At 44.3% G+C, this 19,989-nt stretch overlaps 1 protein-coding gene across 6 annotated transcripts in view; it reads left to right on the top strand.

The window, feature by feature from the left end:
- Positions 1-19,989, top strand: part of AKAP13 (A-kinase anchoring protein 13) — a 117,628-nt gene that overhangs the window by 39,739 nt on the left and 57,900 nt on the right. For 3 of the 6 annotated variants that reach the window (XM_033166804.1, XM_033166802.1, XM_033166807.1), the window contains 5 exons: positions 3,791-3,872; positions 9,198-9,334; positions 14,051-14,418; positions 17,573-17,626; positions 19,807-19,869. In XM_033166804.1, the coding sequence (XP_033022695.1) occupies positions 3,791-3,872; positions 9,198-9,334; positions 14,051-14,418; positions 17,573-17,626; positions 19,807-19,869 (704 nt within the window). The remainder of the gene's footprint in view (positions 1-3,790; positions 3,873-9,197; positions 9,335-14,050; positions 14,419-17,572; positions 17,627-19,806; positions 19,870-19,989) is intronic. The other 3 variants (XM_033166803.1, XM_033166805.1, XM_033166806.1) reach the window with 3 other exon arrangements.

Raw genomic sequence — 19,989 nt, 5'->3', positions numbered from 1 at the left:
TTGTAAATGTGACTTTTCAGTGCTGTGATAGCTTTCTCTCATTGGCCAGTGACTTAATGTGTTAATAATAGATTGAGTTGATGTTGTCATCCAAGGTGAGGGCCACATTCCCTCATGGGGAACTTTTTAAGAGCCAAGTGGTGGGCGGAGCCAGAAGCAAAAGTGGGCGGAGCAGTGGATGTAAATTTAACTTTTATGGTATTATCAGAGGCATTATCAGAGTTCAAGGATGCATTCCAGCCAGGCAAAAACATGCAGAATACAAAGCAGGTCCCAAGACAGGTGTGGTCTGTGGAGAGGGTGTGAGGCTTTAGGTTGAGTCCCAAGGGCCAGATAGAGAGATTTGGATATCTGCACTTGGAAAAACGAATGGTGGTTCTCTCTCCCACCTGGCCTTCACAACTCTGTCCTTGCTATAATCAACCATACAGGTTTGCCTCCCATATTAAGTGAGTGTGTGAGAGCACTTTGGTGAATTACTGGTAGCTATTTCTGGTCCACCTGGAAAGAACCAGCTAGTTAGAGAAGCATGTTGACCGCTCTGTTCATGCAGGAATTGTGTGCTAGCTGTTCTCTTTCGTCTTCCTCCACGGTTGACTTGGGAAGTACACACGCTGCCTTGCCCCCGCAATTGAGGGGGCTGGGGCCGCGAGACATCAGCATGCCATGCATGCACACCCCCACAGCTTGCATTCATGGTGTCAGCATGCCCCGCAGTGTGTCCGCGTGATGTTAGTATGCCCTATGGTGTGGTCATGCCCTGCGGCATGCTGACGTCACTTGTTAAGTCTGTGGGGCGCGCTGATGTGTTGCGTGAATGCCCCGTGTCTTGCATGTGTGATGCAAGCATGGTGTACCTGTTCGGTAGTATTTGGTAGTATGGTGCTCTGAGCAAGGCCAAAATTTGGCAACCCCAAATGGATCTTCCCAATGATTGGGCTACCTTTGAAGGTGACCCAGAAATGACAATTAATCCAGAATGCAGCAGCTAGACTGGTGAATGGAAGTAGCTGCCGAGACCATATAACACAGGTCCTGAAAGACCTACATTGGCTCCCAATACGTTTCTGAGCACAATTCATAGTGTTCATACGGACCTTTAAAGCCCTAAACGGCCTCGGTCCTGTATACCTGAAGGAGCGTCTCCACCCCCATCGTTCAGCCTGGACACTGAGATCCAGCGCCAAGGGCCTTCTGGCGGTTCCCTGCCTGCGAGAAGTGAGGTTACAGGGAACCAGGCACAGGGCCTTCTCGGTAGTGACGCCTGCCCTGTGGAATGCCCTCCCATCAGATGTCAAGGAAATAAGCAACTCTCTGACTTTTAGAAGACATCTGAAAGCAACCCTGTTTAGGGAAGTTTTTAATGTTTGATGTTTTATCATGTTTTTAATATTCTGTTGGGAGCCGCCCAGAGTGGCTGGGGAAGCCCAGCCAGATGGGTGGGGTATGAACAAACACACAAACAATTTATACCTTGCCCATCTGGCTGGGTTTCCCTAGCTACTCTGGGCAGCTTCCAACAAAATATTAAAATACAGTAGTCCATCAAACATTAAAAGTTTCCCTAAAGAGGGCTGCCTTCAGATGTCTTCTAAAAGTCTGATAGTTGTTGTTCTCTTTGACATCTGGTAGGAGGGCGTTGTTTTTTTTAATTATTATTATTATTATTATTATTATTATTATTATTATTATTATTATTATTACTTTTGTGCCCCCTCGGCTTGGTGCCCTGCGAGGGTTTTTTGGGGGGTGGGGTGGGGTTAGCCACCCCATGTTATCCAAAATAGTCAAAACTCTGGGGAGGTGGGTGACTTATCAACTTCATGACTAGGAATCTTCTTAGAGCATCTGAACTACTTTTCTTTCTTTCCCTCCAAAATACAGACGTGGGCTTGATATCGTACAGGGATCAGAAGCTCCTTTTAACAAAACAGGAAAATAAAACGTGTCCTTTGCACGCTGGAGGCTAAATTAAAACATGATTAAAGGAAATGCAGACCCGAGGGTTTTTAAAGGAAATGAAAGCTAAAAATAATCTCCCCCTACCCCTAGTGAATCTAGTTTGATTTTATAGCTATATCAGCAAGGGTGAATCTTGCAAAACACTTGTATTTAGGGAGGTTTTCCAGCGTCAAAAAATGTACAAAGTGTACTGAGGTGACCTGGGAGAGGGGGCCATAGCTCATTGGTGGAGGGCATACTTTAAATGCGTGAAGTCCTGAGTTCAGTTCCTGTCCTCTCCAATTTAAAAAAGGAATTCTTTGATAGCAAGTGATGGAAAACACCTTTGCTTCAAACCTTGAAGTGCTGTAATAAGTAATAGTAGGCAGTACTGAGCTCTATGGACCAACCATCCAATTCTGTACAAGACAGGTGTGTATATGTTTACATGTTTATAAGTGGGATCTACAACAAAATGTTGCAGCGCGAAGTGCTCGTGTTCAGGTTTTGTACTTCTTTTCTGTCCCAACAGCTGGTTCCATTCCCAGTGAGATTATTTTTATATTTCTTTTTACTACTACTACTACTACTACTACTACTATGTTTATGTTCCAGCTTTTCTCCAAGGAGCTCAAGGTGGTGTACCTAGTTCCTTTCTCTCTCTGTTTTATCCTCACAACAACCTTGTGGGTTAGGCTGAAAGACTGTGGCTGGCCTTAGGTTGCTTGGGCTTCAGATCCTAGTCCAACACTTGCTATGTCTTCATTCAGCTGTCCCATTCCCCCCTCCCCCATTTCTCTCTAAATGCCGTATTTTTCTGTGTATAAGACTAGGTTGTTTTTTTAATTTAAAATAAGGTTAAAAATCTGGGGGCGTCTTAAACATGGATAATGCATATGCCCATTTTCTAAATTTGGGGTCCCCCAAAGTAGGGGGCGTCTTATACATGGAAAAATATGGTAAATAAATAAACATTTGCTTCTCCAGACATAGGATTCTCCCAAGTCTGCTTGTATCTCTCTTAGGTTCACCACCTTTCATTTGGGATCAAGAGCATAGAAGAGGAAAGACTTAGTTTCACATAGGGGTGCCAAGTCTCTAGGGTTGACTCAAAGGCTTTGAGTTTTAGCCTTCTTCTCTCAGGGTGCATAGGCTTAGCAGGAAGAAACCAAACAATATACTGTATATAGTCTAGCAGTTTCCTTCAAACTTTTTCTATAATAAGAACTTGCCCTGCCTTTGTGTTCAGTGTCTGCAGTATAAACAAAGTGAGGTAAATTTATATATTCTCTGAAGTCTTTTGGGTGCCAAATACTACTGATAATGGTATTTTATTGAAACTTGTATGAATATTTACATGTGGTGCTGTTGCTAAATTACATTTGTATATTTTCTTACATGGATCATCAGGGAGTTGATAACCCATCTATATTTGTATCTTAAATTGTTCCTCCAAATAGTTTTCTTAAAAACCAACAAACCAACAAGCTATCATATATTTCTGATAGGAGCAGTTTACATAACCACTTTCTTTAAAAAGAGAGAAAATTTAAAACAGTTACTTGCAGAGTGTTATATATACCGGTGTGTGTATATATATATATATATATAGAGAGAGAGAGAGAGAGAGAGAGATAGATGTGTGTGTGTGTGTGTGTGTGTGTTTGAAGTTAGCACTCTGAGTATTGCATAGCCCTTAGACTATTCCCTCTTATCCAGGCACCAATGGGTTTTATTTGCTGAACTTTGATTCTGTTTAGCCTGATGCCATTGGCATGAGTAACTCAAAGGTACAGAGGCAACTTGAAAATATCCCCATTAATTTTTCACCTCTCTTGCTGTCTAATAGATTAACCGTGAAAGCTGGAGTCCTGTTGAAACTGCTCAGGATCCATCACTGTTGGAGCCAAAGCATCCATGTCGTTCTGCAGGTAAGATGAATTCTTTAGTCTTCGAGATATAAAATCAGAAAGGCAAGCTGTCGTTATTGAGCTGGCTTCTCTGGGTGAGAGGCTACACAAAGCATTTGAGTTCTGTTGAACTCTTTGCTAGCCTAAAATGGGCAAGGTTAGCTTCCAAGCACAATTCAGTGCAAGTTCTAAACTTTAAAAGGCTCTGGGAAGGGGCTAGCTCAGCAGTAGAGCACATGCCTTGCATGTTTTGTTGTTGTTGTTCAGTCGTTCAGTCGTGTCCGACTCTTCGTGACCCCATGGACCAGAGCACGCCAGGCACGCCTATCCCCATGGACCAGAGCACGCCAGGCACGCCTTCTACAAGCCTTGCATGTAGAAGGTCCTAGGTTCAATCTTTGGCATCTCCAGGAAGGATTGGAGAGGACCCTGTCTGGAACCCAGCAGCGCTGACTGTTGCCAGTCAGTGTAGACCAGGGGTGATGAACCTGTGATCCTCCATGCATCTTACACTAACACTCAAATTGTGCAATGAGATTTAATGCTTGTGTGCAACAAACTCAATCTCCCCCCCCCCCCAAAATTGGGCTTTTTGCTGTAAGGAAAGTGATGGGAAATTGCATTAGAACACAAGGGATCAAAATTGCTTGACTTAATGCCATGTAACCTCCCTGCAAGCAGCTCGGAATAAATGCTGAAGAAGCAGCCGGCATTATATTATCACCCTGCAAACTGAGTTTATATTAAATATGCCCTTTGGTGGTCGCATAACCTCCCGGCTGCTATCGTTGCTGGCAAGATGGTAGAACCTTTTCTGTATGCGGAACAGTCCTGCCTTGTGGAAAGGGACAGTCTTAATAGAAGCTGCACCTCAATGGGCAAACCCTGTTTCCTCTTAGGTCATGCAAGATGATGTAGTAATAACAAAACACATCAGCAAATGCTTGGGTGAGCAGGTGAATCTTTAAAAGGTGCTGGGACTTTGACATGGATGGTGCTTGTCTTACATTTGGTGTGTGTGTGTGTGTGGGGGTGATTCCGAAGGTGGAGCATCACAGCAGAAAACACCCACCTCCTGGTCACTGCAAGATGTAGCTGTGCAGTTGGTAGAACAACCAAGAGATCCTGAGATTCCAACCAACTTGGATGGGAAGGAGGTCTTCTCTCAGGTGACTGGGCCACAGGTTGTCCAGGGCCTTATATTTTTAAAATGCTTCCTTTTATTTATTTATTTTAAAGGGGAGGGGAGAGGACACCTCTCTACAGATAGAGAACTAGCACAGCAATGGTAGAGGTTCTTGATTAGTCCTTTGCCTGCTATGCTGGTTTCCTGTTGCAGGAAGTTTTTAACATAGAAGAGCATTTAAAAACAAGCGAGTTGTTTGATTGTGAGCCACCTTGTAAAGACTTGTACTAAAATATGGTGGGAAATGTATAAAAGTGACAATAGATTTCCCCAAATGCTGTTTGAGGTACAGCCATGTCTTCTCCCCTCCCTGGCCTTGAACCACCTCATTCTTGCTGCAGTTTTAGACCAGGGAGCCTCTGCCAGTCTCTGCATTGGAAAGGTCCCCAGTGTCGTTTTGCTGTGAGCTTAGCAAGTGATGGATGTTGACGGATGCAAGCCCTAGATCGCTCGTGCTCAGGAAACCCGTGGCACGTGTGCTAGGAACTTGTCATCCTTCCAGCTTTGTTGTGATGGTGTTCTCATTGGTAGGGGCTTATCAAGCCATCAGTAGAGGTGGAGACGAGCTCAGATTGCACAACACAGGCACACACTTAAAGCAAAGGCAATAACACCCCCCCCCCCCAAATAAACCAGGTTTTACCCGAGAAGACATGGTACACTTCCAAAGCAACCTTTGGGTTTGGAAAGTTCTCCGCACACATAGGACAAATTATTCTCTTCCCCCCACACCCATTTCTCAACACTTCTTTGTTTCTGATTCCTTCTACAAGTTTCTGGTCATAACTAACTCTAGTGGGAGAAAAGCAATTTCCCTGAAACCTGTGCTGCTTCATAACTCCCTTTGTTCTTCCATAGTAGAGGCTTTAATTGCCCTTTGGTGTTTCAAGCCTGGCATGTGTGTATGGTTTGAGGCTTTCAGTAAAAGGGCATTGTGGTCACTTGGGCCCCAATTTTTAAACGATTGTAAGGAAATAGCAAGTTGCATTTCCAAGGTATTTGGGGTCTGACTTGCCCAGATTTGATGAAAGACATCCTTTCATGCCAGTAATTATGTTATTTTAACTCCATCATCCATCATAAAGAGGTTTCAACAATTCATTCTCTGGGTGTGTGTTTTTAAAATCACATTTGCAGGAGTTCTAGAGTTATAGGAGGAAAAGCACAACAAAGGTATATGGGGTTATTACAGTCCTAGATGCCATCCAGTACCATAGTTCCATTCCTATCTCCAGCGCTCTCCTGAAAATAATGCTTAATACACATTCATATTTTTACATTAATTTGGAATCGGTAGACCATTTTGGAGGCAATGAGAAGCCATGGTTTTATACTACACAAATAACACCCTACCAAGCCATTGACTTGCACATTTCCCCCCTCTCCTTCCATGCACCAGAGAAGTAGATGGGAAACTGTTGCTTCTCATTTTCAGCAAGCCACAGTTCCCTGTTACATCTCAGCTTGGGAATCTGTGGTTATTTAAACTCTTGTTAGTGAGAAGAAGCTAGGATCAAACACCCCGGTTTCTGATCCTGGTTTGCTCAGTAGCTCAATATTTTTTTTATTTATTAAAAAAAACAACAACCACATTTTCCCATGTTTGGATGTAACAGGGAACTGTGGTGTGCTTTTAAAATTGGAAGGAAAAGCTTCCTGTCACCACCTGCGATGCGCTAAGATTTGCTGTGGCTTGTTCACACAGAGAGCCTGGGACTTAACAGATGTTGCTGGGCTCCCGTCAGCCCAGCTATCATGGCCCAATGGTCAGGAATGATGGAAGTTGTGGTCCAACAACATTTGGAGGACCTCAGATTCCCCATCCTTCTCATAGCAGGGAACCATGGTTTTGTATTGTGCCTGGACGCAGGCCATTGTCAAATGCATCTCATTTTATACATGTCTTTTTAAAAACAGTGACAAAGAGTCAATATGATCCCACTACAGTTGTACCCTGGTTCTCGAACAGAATCCGTTCTGGAAGTCCTTTCAACTTCTGAAAACGTTCGAAAACCAAGGCGTGTCTTCCGATTGGCTGCAGGAGCTTCCTGCACTCAATCGGAAGCCACGTAAGCCGTGTCGGACCTTCAGCTTCCAAAAAACGTTTGCAAACCGGAACACTCACTTCTGGGTTTGCGGCCTTTGGGAGCCAAAATGTTTGAGTCACAAGACGTTTGAGAACCAAGGTACAACTGTATTAGATTAGTAAAGTGATTTTGACAAACGTTGTGAGGGTTAAAGCGGGGTGAGAGGTTGTATACACATTTAAATCACACCTGAAACACTTTTGCTCCCCCTCCCCATATTCTGGGAAGTGTAGATTGTTAAGAGTGATGGAAATTGTAGTTCGTGTGAGGGGTAAGGTACAGTTCCCATTATTATTATTATTATTATTATTATTATTATTATTATTATTATTATTAGTATTACTACTACTACTACTACTACTACTACTACTACTAGGAGGGCAGATGTGCTTTCTTTCATACCTTCCTCATGCCCTCTTGCTGACCTAGCTGTACCTTTTCTCAGCACGTGAGTTGATTAACTTCTTTGGACAAGGTATGTGCCCAGTGGCCAGCCTGGAACGTCCTTTTCAATTTTCCATCTAAGCTTTCTTGCGGAGCCGGCTTGTTTTTCCGTCTGGAATGTGGTGGGACATGGTCTGTTAAATTGCCAGCTGGATTTGGTGGGAATGCTGGCTTGCAGTTTGTTACGTCTTCTCTCCCGCCCCTGCCTCTCTCAATCTCTCTCTCCCCCCCCCCCAACCCATACATATCCCAGCTTTCCCCCTTCCCACTTACAATGGAAAAGAAACCCAGACTTGCCAAGGTTGGGTTGAAAGTGGAGAAGGTGCAGGGAAAGAAACTGCACCTGATAAAATAAAACAGCTATTCCCTCCGTGGTGTGGAAGCTCCTCTGTGGAATGCCAGTATTTCCACTCCTGGCACTCATCTTCCTCAGCAGAGTTTTTCTGGTGCGTGAAATAGGCCTATTGCATTGAGAATGGCGGGTTTGCCGAATCCCAAAATGTGAGTTGAGTTGTTGTTTAAAATCTCACAGCCAAAGAATTGCTATGCAAGCTGTAAGGAAGCCTAGCTGTGTTGCAGCCATAGTCTGCAACATGGGAACAACAATGCTGATGTTGTTTAATGGCAGGGATGTGTCTATGCCATGATTCTACAAGAGAACAGAATACGCAGTTCTGGGAAGCTCAGGTTTTGGTTTTTTTTTAAGTAAAGTTTCTAGTCCTTATGGTTGGGAAGATATACTGTACTTGAAAGATGTGGGTAGAATCTGTGAAGCCAGAGAGATGGATGGATAAGATTCCTATTTGGCTTGGCTTTAGTAGCATGCGTTGTGAAGACGGAGAAAGGTTCAACTCTGTTTGCAGCTTTGTTTAAAAAGAAAAAAAAACAACTTTCCCAATGGGAACAATGGAAGGAAAATAAGAAGAAGAGATTTGGCTGAACTCCTGAACTTGCCTGTATTTCTCCCCAGTTTAGGGGCATGTTGGGACCCAGATGGCCTTGGGTCCTTCCCTGGTGCACCCTTTTTGGGGTCCCACCAGTGTTAGAACTCCAACTTTGGTGGTTGGGGCCAGCACATCCGTGGATCAGGTAGTGGCAGGGAAGCAGGATCTCTCATTGGAGTCCCCTCTCTGATGTCAGAGCTCTGTTCCCCTCAGAGAGGGAAGACTTGATCTTCCTCAGAGCTATTGGACTGCAGCCTAAAGTATGCAGAATGACAATTTTCAGAAATGGGCTGAATATGAGAAATCTTGCAAATCTGCAGAAAGGAATACATGCCACAGTCAGAGTTTTAGCTTTTCTTAATGCAGATCTGGGATTTCCTGGGTGCAGAATTTACTTCTTTTTCTTAGCATGGAAGAACATTGGCCTACCTTACAGGGTTATTGCAAGGGTTCTTGATTTAATAACCCTTGATTGTGAGGTGCTTTCAACTCCAGAAGATGCTATAGAAATGTTAAGCTTTTTTATTATTATTCCTTGGAATGGGGGGGAGAAGAACCATAGTTCAATGGTATTTTAAATTTTGGTGTTTATGCTACTGTAGCTCTTGAATGACACTTGCATTAGTCTGGTGAGCAATCTCAAACTGCCATACATTCCCCACCCCCTTCATTTCCCCCTCCCCAGAAAGTGATAATTTCCTAGAAGATGGACTAAGTGGAGATTGTACCTCATCGCAAGACATACTTAAAAGAAGATCTGAGAGTGAATCTGATCTCTTTCCTCTCTCAGGAGATGGGGTGGACGAGGTGGACTTCGGGAAGGTAAGGCTTGAGTCTCGGTCATGTTTGATTATTGCTTTTTTTGGTGCTGCATAGATGCAGCTAAATGAAACTCTTAACACAAGAAGAGCCCTGCTGCATAAGGCCAGTGGCCCACCTAGTCTAGCATCCTGTTCTCACAGATGTTTATTAAGAGATTATTAGTCCCTGTGAAATGCCCTGTAGCAAGTATCTTGGGAAGATCTGGCGATATGATACGCACTCAGCAACACCAGTGCAATGGCCCGGGCTGGGTTCCATTGTTTGTGCACAATGGATTTATTCTTCATTATCCTTTCTCAGAATGATCACTCAGTGCTATGGGCAGACATTGCGACATTCTCCCATCTGAGTGAATCACGCTCGCTAATGTCATTTCCTGCAGTCGTCTCTGTTAAAGCCTCTCTCCCTCTCCCACCCCGCCCCAGTCACTTTCCCCAGCAGACCCTTGAACGTCCAGTGACCTTAGTGTTCCAAGACCTAATTTCTTTTCAGAGTCCTTTGTACAAGCTAGAAAATGTGCTATGTTGAAACTATAAAGCGTGCAGGTCCTTGCAGAAATAGGTGCTGTGCTCGGTGGTGCTTTGATGAGCATTGACAAGAGCCACAGGGCGTCTGGCCAGCAGACTAAAAGTTCTGGACATGGAGTTGGGAAACGACTTTCCAACTCCTTCAGCTGTGTGCACAACCCAGGGAGTGCCGGAGGAAAGGGTGAGGCATAGAGATGAATTGTAATTTTCATCTGTAAAATTCTGGCTTTGGTTTCTGGCCGGGGGTGGGGGGTGGAAAAAAGGTGGGGGGGGAATCAACTACCACTAATGCAATTCAGATTTTTTTTCCCCCCATACACAAAAAAATCTCCTAATAGTTGGCTTTGCTGCAACGGTTTTCTATTCTGTCTTGTTCTCTGTGAGAGACTTTTGTTTTTTAACGTGCATCTGTGTAATGTAGCACCAAAGAATTGAAAAGGAAGTTGTTTATAAGTAGAATATTTGGAGCGCAGTAGTGAAACCAGATGAGAGTGTTCTCGGAACTGCTTGCAAAGCACCTATTATTGCATTACCTTTTTCGGTGCATCCTCAGATTATGTGCTGGGGTGCATAAATGGTCTGTTATTGGGGCTGCAATTGGAGCTGGCCAAAGTTTGTTTGGGGAAACCACATTGCTGTCCTCTCAATTATTGCTTGTGAGAGCAGGGAAGCTGCATGAGGCATTCATTCCTTCTCCCTCTGCAAGTAGATGATGAACAGTGACATCATCCCAAGAGGGTAACCCAGGATGTGACAGAAGCCATTCCAAGAGAGCTTCACCATTACCCAGGGAGTGTCATATGCTTCCCTGAGCCCTGACTGTAACTGAGCAAGGAGAGGGTGCCTGGAAGCAGTATTAGCAAGCAGTATCTCACATTTATTGTGAACTGCTTAGAGGTCTTTTCCCATCCCCTTACAATTAAGCAGTATATAAATAAAAAAACAAAACAGGCTGCAGTTTTAGCTGGAATATGGTCAGCTGATACTTTCCCCAAACATGAACAGCTGACCCAAAGGGAACAGGAATCCCCCCTGGTCTTACAAAGCCCTCACATCCAAACCAACATCTCAGTTTGAGCAACTTTGTGGTCATTGAGTAGCCCAAACGATTGCCTCGGCCCTCTTTGTCTCTTTCTCAATCTGACCACTGATGTGCATTTTGGTTCATGCTCTGTGGAGATCCATGTTTGCAGCACGTCTCTTGTCTCACCCATCTGCAGACTGTCCTGCATTTTGGCAGAGGCCTAAAAACAGATTCTAGGCCTTGACACCAGCACTGTCCTTGGCTCTCAGGTTCACCTGTCAACCTGTGTCTGGTGAAAGGGTGTGCGCCTCCTAAGCAAGATCACTTGGTAGATCACAATGATACTCTAATTCTAGCATTTGTCAAACTCCTCCTGAACTTAACTCCATCTTCCAACATCTCTAACCCAACTGCCGCCATCCCTTCATCTGAATGCAGATAATCCTTGCATGAAACCACCATGTGTGCAGTGCTGTTGTGCTCATGTCCAGCTTGCAGACTTCCCGCAGGCATCTGATTGGCTACCTTGAGAACAGGATGCTGGACTACATGGGCCAGTGGTCTTGACCCAGCAGGCTGGTCTTGTGTTCTTAAAAAGAAAGGCAGTAAGAGATTTCAGGAGGTGTCTACAGTTCCTTGAAACAAATCTAGGAAGTTTCACAGGATATTAGCTCAGAGTTGGTGAGGATGCAATATTATTATTTATTACAGTTGTGGTGGATTTATGTTGTAAATAAAATTAATAATAATAATAATAATAATAATAATAATAATAATAATAATTTTTAAAAGAAAAAAAAGAAATAGTGACTGGCCCAATGTCACCCAGTGAGCCTCTTGGCCAAGTCACGATTTGAACCTGGGTCTTCTCGGTCCTTGTGAACACTGTAATAACCGCACCATGCTAATTGCAATCTAAGTGGCATCTTACTGATTTTACTGCGATGGAAAAAATCCTGGATTCAAAAACAACCTCTTCCAACAATATTCATGTAAGGTTTGTGACCCATCCAGCCATGTGATGTGTTGAGGCTGCAGTCTTATGCTGCATGCAGTATTGATGTCAGTTTATGCATAAAATATGCTCAAGGGGATTTCTTTCAAACTAACATCTCTGTGCAAAGTCACAGTTATGTAAGGAGGATGTGGGAGGCACTTCTTCTTTACGTTGTCTTGTAAATAACGGGCAAGGGTTTTGTAAATCCCCACCGGGAGAGCTGGTTCCCAGTGAGATCACCCTTCCTAGCTATCTATGCTGCCTCATCTTTCTAAATTTAATTTGGGGCCCGAGGTTAACAAAGCAGGAGGAAGCTCTGGCTCTCGGTGTTTCAGAGTTAAGAACTCCTTCAGGAGTTGTAGACAAAAAGGGGCAATATTAGTACCATGATTCTTAAAAATATAATGGAAGTTACATGGTCAAAAAATAATAATCTTTAAAACACATGACTAAAAATCTAGCTATCCTGAACAGTTATACCCTATGTCATACTTCAAAAAAGATTCAGAAAAAGAGAAAGAAAGCCAACGGCATCTGCCAAATACTAATCTCAGAACTTGGCTGTGAAATATTTAAAACCTTTACAAGTTTTAAATCAAATGTCTACCCACAGAGCAGCTAGATTTTGATTTTGATTTGCTTTTATATGAGAAATAGGAGTACCTAGGGTGGCGTGTTGTTAATCTGCAGCTTTCCTTGAGGCGTTGTTGACAATCTCTTGCAAATTGATAGTAGGCTAGGAATGCAAAACCTGTCACCCATCCAGATGTTCTTGCACTCCAGCTCCCATCAGCCCCGGTCAACAACCTCAATGGTCAGGGAAGACCCTTACACCATAGGTCCACCTAGCTCAGTATTGTGTATATTGAATGACAGGTGCTCTCCCAAGGTTGCAGCCAAAGGGATACACACAGCTCTACCTGGAGATGCTGAGGATTGAATCTGGTACCTTCTGCTTGCAAGCAGATGCTCTACCACTGAGCTGTGGCCCTCCAATATGAACAGCGCCAGCATGGAAAGCACATAGTTTAACTATGGAATTCTTTCCTGTGAGATGTAGAGAAGGCTTTCCAAGGGGCTTATACATGCTCCTGGAGGAGATGAGATCCACCTCCAATGTCTTTTTGAAAATATAGATTTATTTATTTGGTATTCAGATTAAAATTTTACAGTCACATATCCAACATATACAACATAGAAACAAGATTCCAGATAATTTTCTGGACTTCCCTCCTCCCCTTTGTGGGTCCTATTGTTAGTCATTTCCTCCTGGATATTTTATAATACTGTAATCCAAACATTTTACCTCTCCATTGTATCCAAATTCACCATTAAACTACAATGGTTATTCCAATCCTACTAACGATTTTAACTGTTTACAATGGTTTTTAAGATAAATTTAAAATTTTCCCCATTCCTTATTAAAATTTTGGTCTTCCTGATTTCTGATTCCCAGTCATTTTAGCCATTTCAGCATAATCCATCAACTTGATCTGCCATTCTTCTCTAGTAGGGACTTTATCTTCTTTCCATCTCTGGGTCAATAACATCTGCGCAGCCGTGGTTGCATCCATAAATAGTCTTTTCTACTTCCTTGGGATTTCGGCACCTGGAATTCCTAAAATTCTAATGTCACCTCCAATGCCAGAGGCATTATGTCTCTGCATTCCAGTTACTGGGCATCCTAGGCCAGGAGAATGTCACTGTGTTCATCTCCTGCTTGTGAGCATCTCATAAGCATCTAGGTAGCTAGTCAGTGTAAGAACAGGCTGCTGGACTAAATGGGCCTTCAGCCTGATCCAGCAGGGTTTGTCTTCACCTTCTTCACTGTGGCTGTGAGAAGCAGGGGTTTTACTGCAGTGGGCTTCAACTTTTGGAACAGGTCTCCCCCACCCCCTAAAAGAAGATCCTCTCTTCTTTGTTTCTGTAAAGGCTACAAGACGTTCAGCAACCTTCAGCTGGTGTTTGATGGATTTGGTTGTAGTTTTAAGACTTTTATAACTATGTGTGGATCATATGTTTCAAATAACTCATTATCTCACTGTGCCATGTAGGTCTGTGTAAATATTGCATGCAGCCTTGATTATCTGCAAATTATTTTAAATAGATTAATACAGTTTCTGCTTGTTTTGTCGTCCTCCTCCTCTGCTCCCACCCCTGCTTCACAGCAGCCCGAAGAGGAGCAGTCAGCGGGCGATAGCACAAGTTCTAGTTTCTCTGCCGACGATACGCTGTCCCTAGAAAGGAACTCATCTCTTGGGAGTGACATCTCCCTCCCTCAGGCGCTAGGCTTCAGCAGGCCCAAAGATCGGTGCAGCCTAGATGGCAGCTGCTTCAACATGGCAACAAGCGCCGAGGGCCAAGATGGTGAAGCTGGCGTCTCCGGGGAGCTGGATGAAGAGCTGGACAGCATCACGGACGTGCCCCCTCCTGCCTCTGCCCTGAAGAGCTCCATGAGGCCGTTGTCTCCTTTCCGCCGGCATAGCTGGGGCCCTGGGAAGAATGGCAGCCACGAGGCTGAGATGAACCATCGAAGGTGAGTAAAGGCCTCTTGGATGTGGGCACCCAGTGATCCATAGCTGTGGCAACTTCAGCCTTGTGATCTTTTTTTCGGGGGGGAGGGCAGTAAGGCAGCCTTGCAAAGAAGCCCATGAAAATTATTAGCCTGCAATTTTGGGGCGGTATGCAAGGATGTTTTACTCAGAGTAGATCCAGACAGGACTAGCTCAGGTCCAGTGAATACCACCCAGTGGTCTTACTCTGAGCAGGACTTAGTTGAATACAACCCAGTATTTTTTATTACTGTTTTATTACTCTTTTACTAACCAGCTAAGGGAACAGTAGCTGATATTTCCATGTGGAAGAATGAGAGCTCCTTTTTCTGCAGCCAGCGTGAAAATCAATTTCTCAAAGCAGTGTTAAAAATAGCCTTCTACCAAGCAAACTAGTGAAAGAGGGACGGGGTGATCTGTCTCCCCGCTCCTGCCTGTGGAGCTGCTGTGCTGGATGTGGAGGGAAGATGCTTTACTTCCTCTGCAGCGAGCACAGAAACCAAGTGGGTTAGAAGGATCGGTCCCTCCCTTGCCAGCCTGCTCACTTTCCTGCCTGTCGTTACTGGCTAGTTCTTAAATACAAGGCTGCAGTAAGACAGTTTTAAGGTCAGCAAAAGCACCACTGTCTTTTATTGCTTGAGTTCTAAGGGGGGGGGGGAATTCGGTGACAGTCAGTCGCCATGTCATTTTAAAAAACCCCAACCACATTATTTTGACCTTTGAGCATAAAATATAATTTTATGGGTTCCAGTGAGTAAATTCAGTTAGCTGACACACAGTGTTTATTAGCTAGAAATTATCTACCCATGAAGTTGTATTGAGACAAAACAGTAGCATGTCCACCTCTCATTTGTAGAAATACTGGCTGGATATTTTTGTTACTGACAAAACTGATTATGATTACCCCCCTCCCCCCAAAAAAACAAATTGTTAGCATAAATACATGCAGCATAGTAGAATATGGGGGGGGGGCAAAAACTAGGGCCAGCTTTAGAAGCCAGACAAAATTATGCATGCCACAGACCAGGGGTTTTGTCTGTCGTGTTTGACTAAACTTTGGACGCACTCTGAATAATATAACATGCCTCTTTCCACAATCTGGAGGCATGTGTGGCTATCTCTTCCCTGCTGCACTGAGCCACGGAGAAGCTCAGAAAGCAGAGAGACACTTTGCACTGCTTTCTGAACTTCTCCAAGGGTGATGGTCACAGATTCTGCCCCCTTTTCTCCCAAGTTCTCAAGAAAACGAAAGTTGCACTTGCCAACGGTGAGGTGTCACGTGTATTTGTACAGTCCCAGAGCAAAACTTTCTGTTTCAATTTGAGAGGTCAGAATATGTGTCCCACAAGTGCAAGCACGAGTCCCTGGTTTTGGAATGTGTGCGCTTGGGTCGCAGCAAGCCACAGAAAGGATTAAAGCAGCCTTTTGTCTTAAGTGTCACACAGGTGAGTGAATGGATTAGAGCGGGGGGGGGGGCAGGTGGCTCTTGTATCCTAGCTACTGAGGAAGGAAAGCCCTTCTTGGCAACCCACATGGAAATGCAACAGTTTGCTTTAAGAGGAGCGGATTGCTTGATTCCCTCCTCTGCATGTCTGCTTGGTAGAAGTGTATTGCTGGACTGCACCAGTTCCGTCATGGCATGAAGAGAAGCAAACAGATAGCTACTTAGCTCTTTGCCATAAAATCCAACCCCAGATGTTACTTTAGGTTTTACAGATTGAAGTGAAGCTGTTTCCCCCCCCCCCCGTTGTCTGTCACTATGGGGCAGCCGGAAACCTTTAATTTCAGGTTGTTTGTGTGTGATCAAGTAAAAACGGGATAGCTGAAGAAAATTGACAGAATACTAGAAAGCCAGATTGTGTACAATCAATGGTGTGATTATAACCTAGTAGGATTCTTAGGACAAAGTGATTCTCATGACTTGTATTATTGCCTCATTATTACTCACCCTCATGCACTGGGGCGGGGGGGGGGGAGTGGCTGATGAGCTTACAGGTGCAAAGCAGGTAACACTTCAGGCTTCAAGATTAAGGAAGGCATTTGGCAGGTAGTTGGGGGGTGGGTCATCTGACACCATTGCTGTGCATTTAAAGCAGGGGAGGTGTATTTTTTCTAATCTGAGAGCCATATTGCCTCACTGCAAACCCTCCATGGGCTGCATGCCAAAGCTAAATTTAAAAGTGAGTGCAGACTGAAGTTTGTGCACCTGTTTTTTCCAATATATATATTCTTATTATGAAATTGAAATCCATGCATATAATTCTGGGATGGCTTTGGGGGCAATTAAAATTGCTTGGGTCCACCCTGATTTAAATCAACAGACTGAGTGTCAGTAAATACAATAAGCAGAATAAAGAACAAAATCTGCTCATGCCCATGATCATGTGATGGTGAGAACACCCTCCATGCACGTAGAAAAATAGCATGTCAGGTTATTCTGAACCTTCACCCTGACATGTTGCTTTTCCCATGTGTGTAGAACAGGGATGGGAAACCTCTATCTGTCCGAGGGCCACATTCCCCTAGCGTCAGCCTTCTGGGGGCCACATTCCAGCCAGTAGGCAGGGCCAGAGGCTGAAACACGAAAAGCAAAAATGCAAATTGTTGCTAGTTTCTGTATCCCTCTCTTATCTTCCATTGAGGCAAGCGCTATCTGAGTTCAAGGATACTTTCCAACCTGCAAAAGAAGAGAGCACAAAGCACAGCTAGTTTGGGGTTTAGTTGGGGAGGGGAGGGGAGGGGGCCTGGGAGAGCCCAAGGGCCAGACAGAGAGGCTTGGAGACCCCTGGGCCTCAGGCTCCCTATGCCTGGTATCCAAGCGTACAACTCTCCTACACCTTTGTTCACAAGTGGAACTGGTCCTGCAAATGCTTCACCCTTTGATTCTGTTGATTTAGACCCAAGGTGACTTTCTTACTGCTCTCTGGGTACATTGCCGGAGCTTTATAAAACATGCATTTGGAGCCCTCACAGACTCCCTTCCCCGTGCCCTTATTTACACGTTGCCTTTCTCCGCTTCCTATGCCGCATTCTTTTACCCAGCACTTCCCCAGCCAATCCCAGTCTGGGGGATTTCTCATTTGTTCATGTTGCGCCTTTGTCATTGCTGACTGACCATTGTCCATGATTCATTTTCAGTTCAATGCGAGTGCTGGGGGATGGTGTAAGGAAGCCTCCCACCCATAGGAGAAGGTACAGCACCATACTCAGATGCTCACTAACCATGTTGCATTTGAATGGCTACTAACTTCCTGCTTTTATGCCAATTAGCAGCTTCCCCCCTCAAGTTTGAGACAGTGCAAACTTTCCTTTAAGAACAAAACAAAAACAGTCTAACTCCCCTGAAAGCTGGGGGCATATAAGTCTGTTCCTGCTCCCTGTTTTTTGTTACGTTCTGTGTTCAACGAATTTTTCCTCCACCCTCTTAATTTAAATTTAAACACGCTGCTTGAGGCAGATTTGTAGATTTCCGTACCAAAAAACCTCAGCAAGCCTAATCCTGCCAGAATTAATAGGGCATCCCATGCCTGAGTGGTGATTTTTGCAAAACATGTTTCTACAAATTTGGCAGAAGGTGGCTTAGAAAATTGACTGCCTATTATTATTATTATTATTATTATTATTATTATTATTATTATTATTATCATCACCCACTGTTTAACATTTTGTTGAGCTTTAAATGCTGAAAGAGGAGGACTCCTGCCATGGTATACTGTGTAAGACCCATTAAAGAAAAGGCAAAATGTCAGTCTCAAAACATTTAGTGCACGATTGCGTTAATAATGCATACAAAAGTTGCTTCAGATGCCTTATAAAAACTTAACCTTTTGGCGAGACTATCCCTGACCCATAAGATTGGACCCTGTTCTATATGCCTGAATCTGTTTGAATTGCTTTTATATGCTTTTATGTTTTTATTCTGCTTCATTGATTTTTAGGCTGTATTTTTGTTGTAATGGATATTTGTATATTGTACACAGTGTACACCACTTAGAGATTTTAAAAACATTTGGGAGTTTAGACATACTTTTAAATAAAGGTCTGCAGCCCAAACATAACTGAACTGTTTCAGTATTCAGGCACACCCCCCTTCTTCCTGGTCCCCTAAATAGACTTTTTTGGCCCACAGTTCTGTAGTTTTCATAGATTTTGTTCTGCCTTTCCATTCCTTTCAGTGCCAATAATACACAGTTCCTGCTATCCCTATTCCTGGGTGATGTTCTTCCTCAACCCTCCCTCTCATGTGTCTGTTCCATTAATCACCTTCATGAATTATCCATCCATTCAGAACTCCACCTCCTCCGTTCATTCTTTCCCAAGGTTCCATGATTCTCAATTACCCTGTCTACTGGGTGCCTTATCTGTTAAACTCTCTTGTCTCCTAAACTCACTCCTACCCCTATTTCTCTCAGCCATATCCTTTCCATTGGGGCTGTCCCATCCAAACTGGCTGTTCTCTTTCTCTCACTAACCGTGCCCCCCCCCTGTTGGTCAATATTCTGTGGACTGAAATTTCCCTAGGATCTGCAGTGTTTGTGGGTTTTCTGTGACATCAGAACAGCTCACCCAATAGCTAGTCTAGAGGTAAAGGGACACCTGACCATTAGGTCCAGTCGTGTCCGACTCTGGGGTTGCGGCGCTCATCTCGCATTACTGGCTGAGGGAGCCGGCGTACAGCTTCCGGGTCATGTGGCCAGAATGACAAAGCCGCTTCTGGCGAACCAGAGCAGCGCACGGAAACGCCGTTTACCTTCCCGCCAGAGCGGTACCTATTTATCTACTTGCACTTTGATGTGCTTTCGAACTGCTAGGTTGGCAGGAGCAGGGTCCGAGCAACGGGAACTCACCCCGTCGCGGGGATTCGAACCGCCAACCTTCTGATCAGCAAGCCCTAGGCTCTGGTTTAACCCACAGTGCCACCCGCGTCCAATAGCTAGTCTAGGTTTTAGTTAATTACATAGACATAGCTTTCTCTGAGGCACAGTTGGCCAGGACTTATCCCACCCAAGTTCTGACTGTCTAAGGAGAGACCACCTCCTTCGCTACAGACCCTCTCGTATGTTAAGATCAGAAGAAGGGGACCTCTTTGTGCAGAGTATGTGTTGAGCACATGTCCAGCCATTCACAAACTGGTCCGTGCAAAGTTAACCGGGGGGGGGGGGGGGAGCAGCTCTTGCTGACATCATTGCTGCAAAGCTGAGGCATGCCTGCCAGTCCACTACTCTCCCTCATTAACAAATGAGCATCAGGTGCTTTGTTTTAAAAGAGCCGTTTTCCTTTTAATGGATAGCAGGATTTGTTAGCACCTGCCTCTCTGACTGCCCTGTAATGGCTGCCTTCTTGCTCTCTCTTTTGCCTTTTGGCGTCCTCAGTCTGAGCTGGTGTCCCTCTGATGTCCAGTGCACTGCCATGGGTGCTGATTTGAATGGCAGAAGGTAGAGTATACATAAATGTTCTGCAGCAGTAGGGGGAGCTTGCAAACCCCGAGTTGTCGGCTTCTGGTGTGGTGTTCGTAGCCTTGTGGTGTCACTATGTGTCTGCTGACTTGAGTATTG

This window comes from Lacerta agilis, chromosome 13 (assembly GCF_009819535.1).
Source record: "Lacerta agilis isolate rLacAgi1 chromosome 13, rLacAgi1.pri, whole genome shotgun sequence".
Taxonomy (NCBI): Eukaryota; Metazoa; Chordata; class Lepidosauria; order Squamata; family Lacertidae; genus Lacerta; species Lacerta agilis.
Note: the sequence above shows the minus strand (reverse complement) of the source record. Positions and strands in the feature narration are given on the sequence as shown.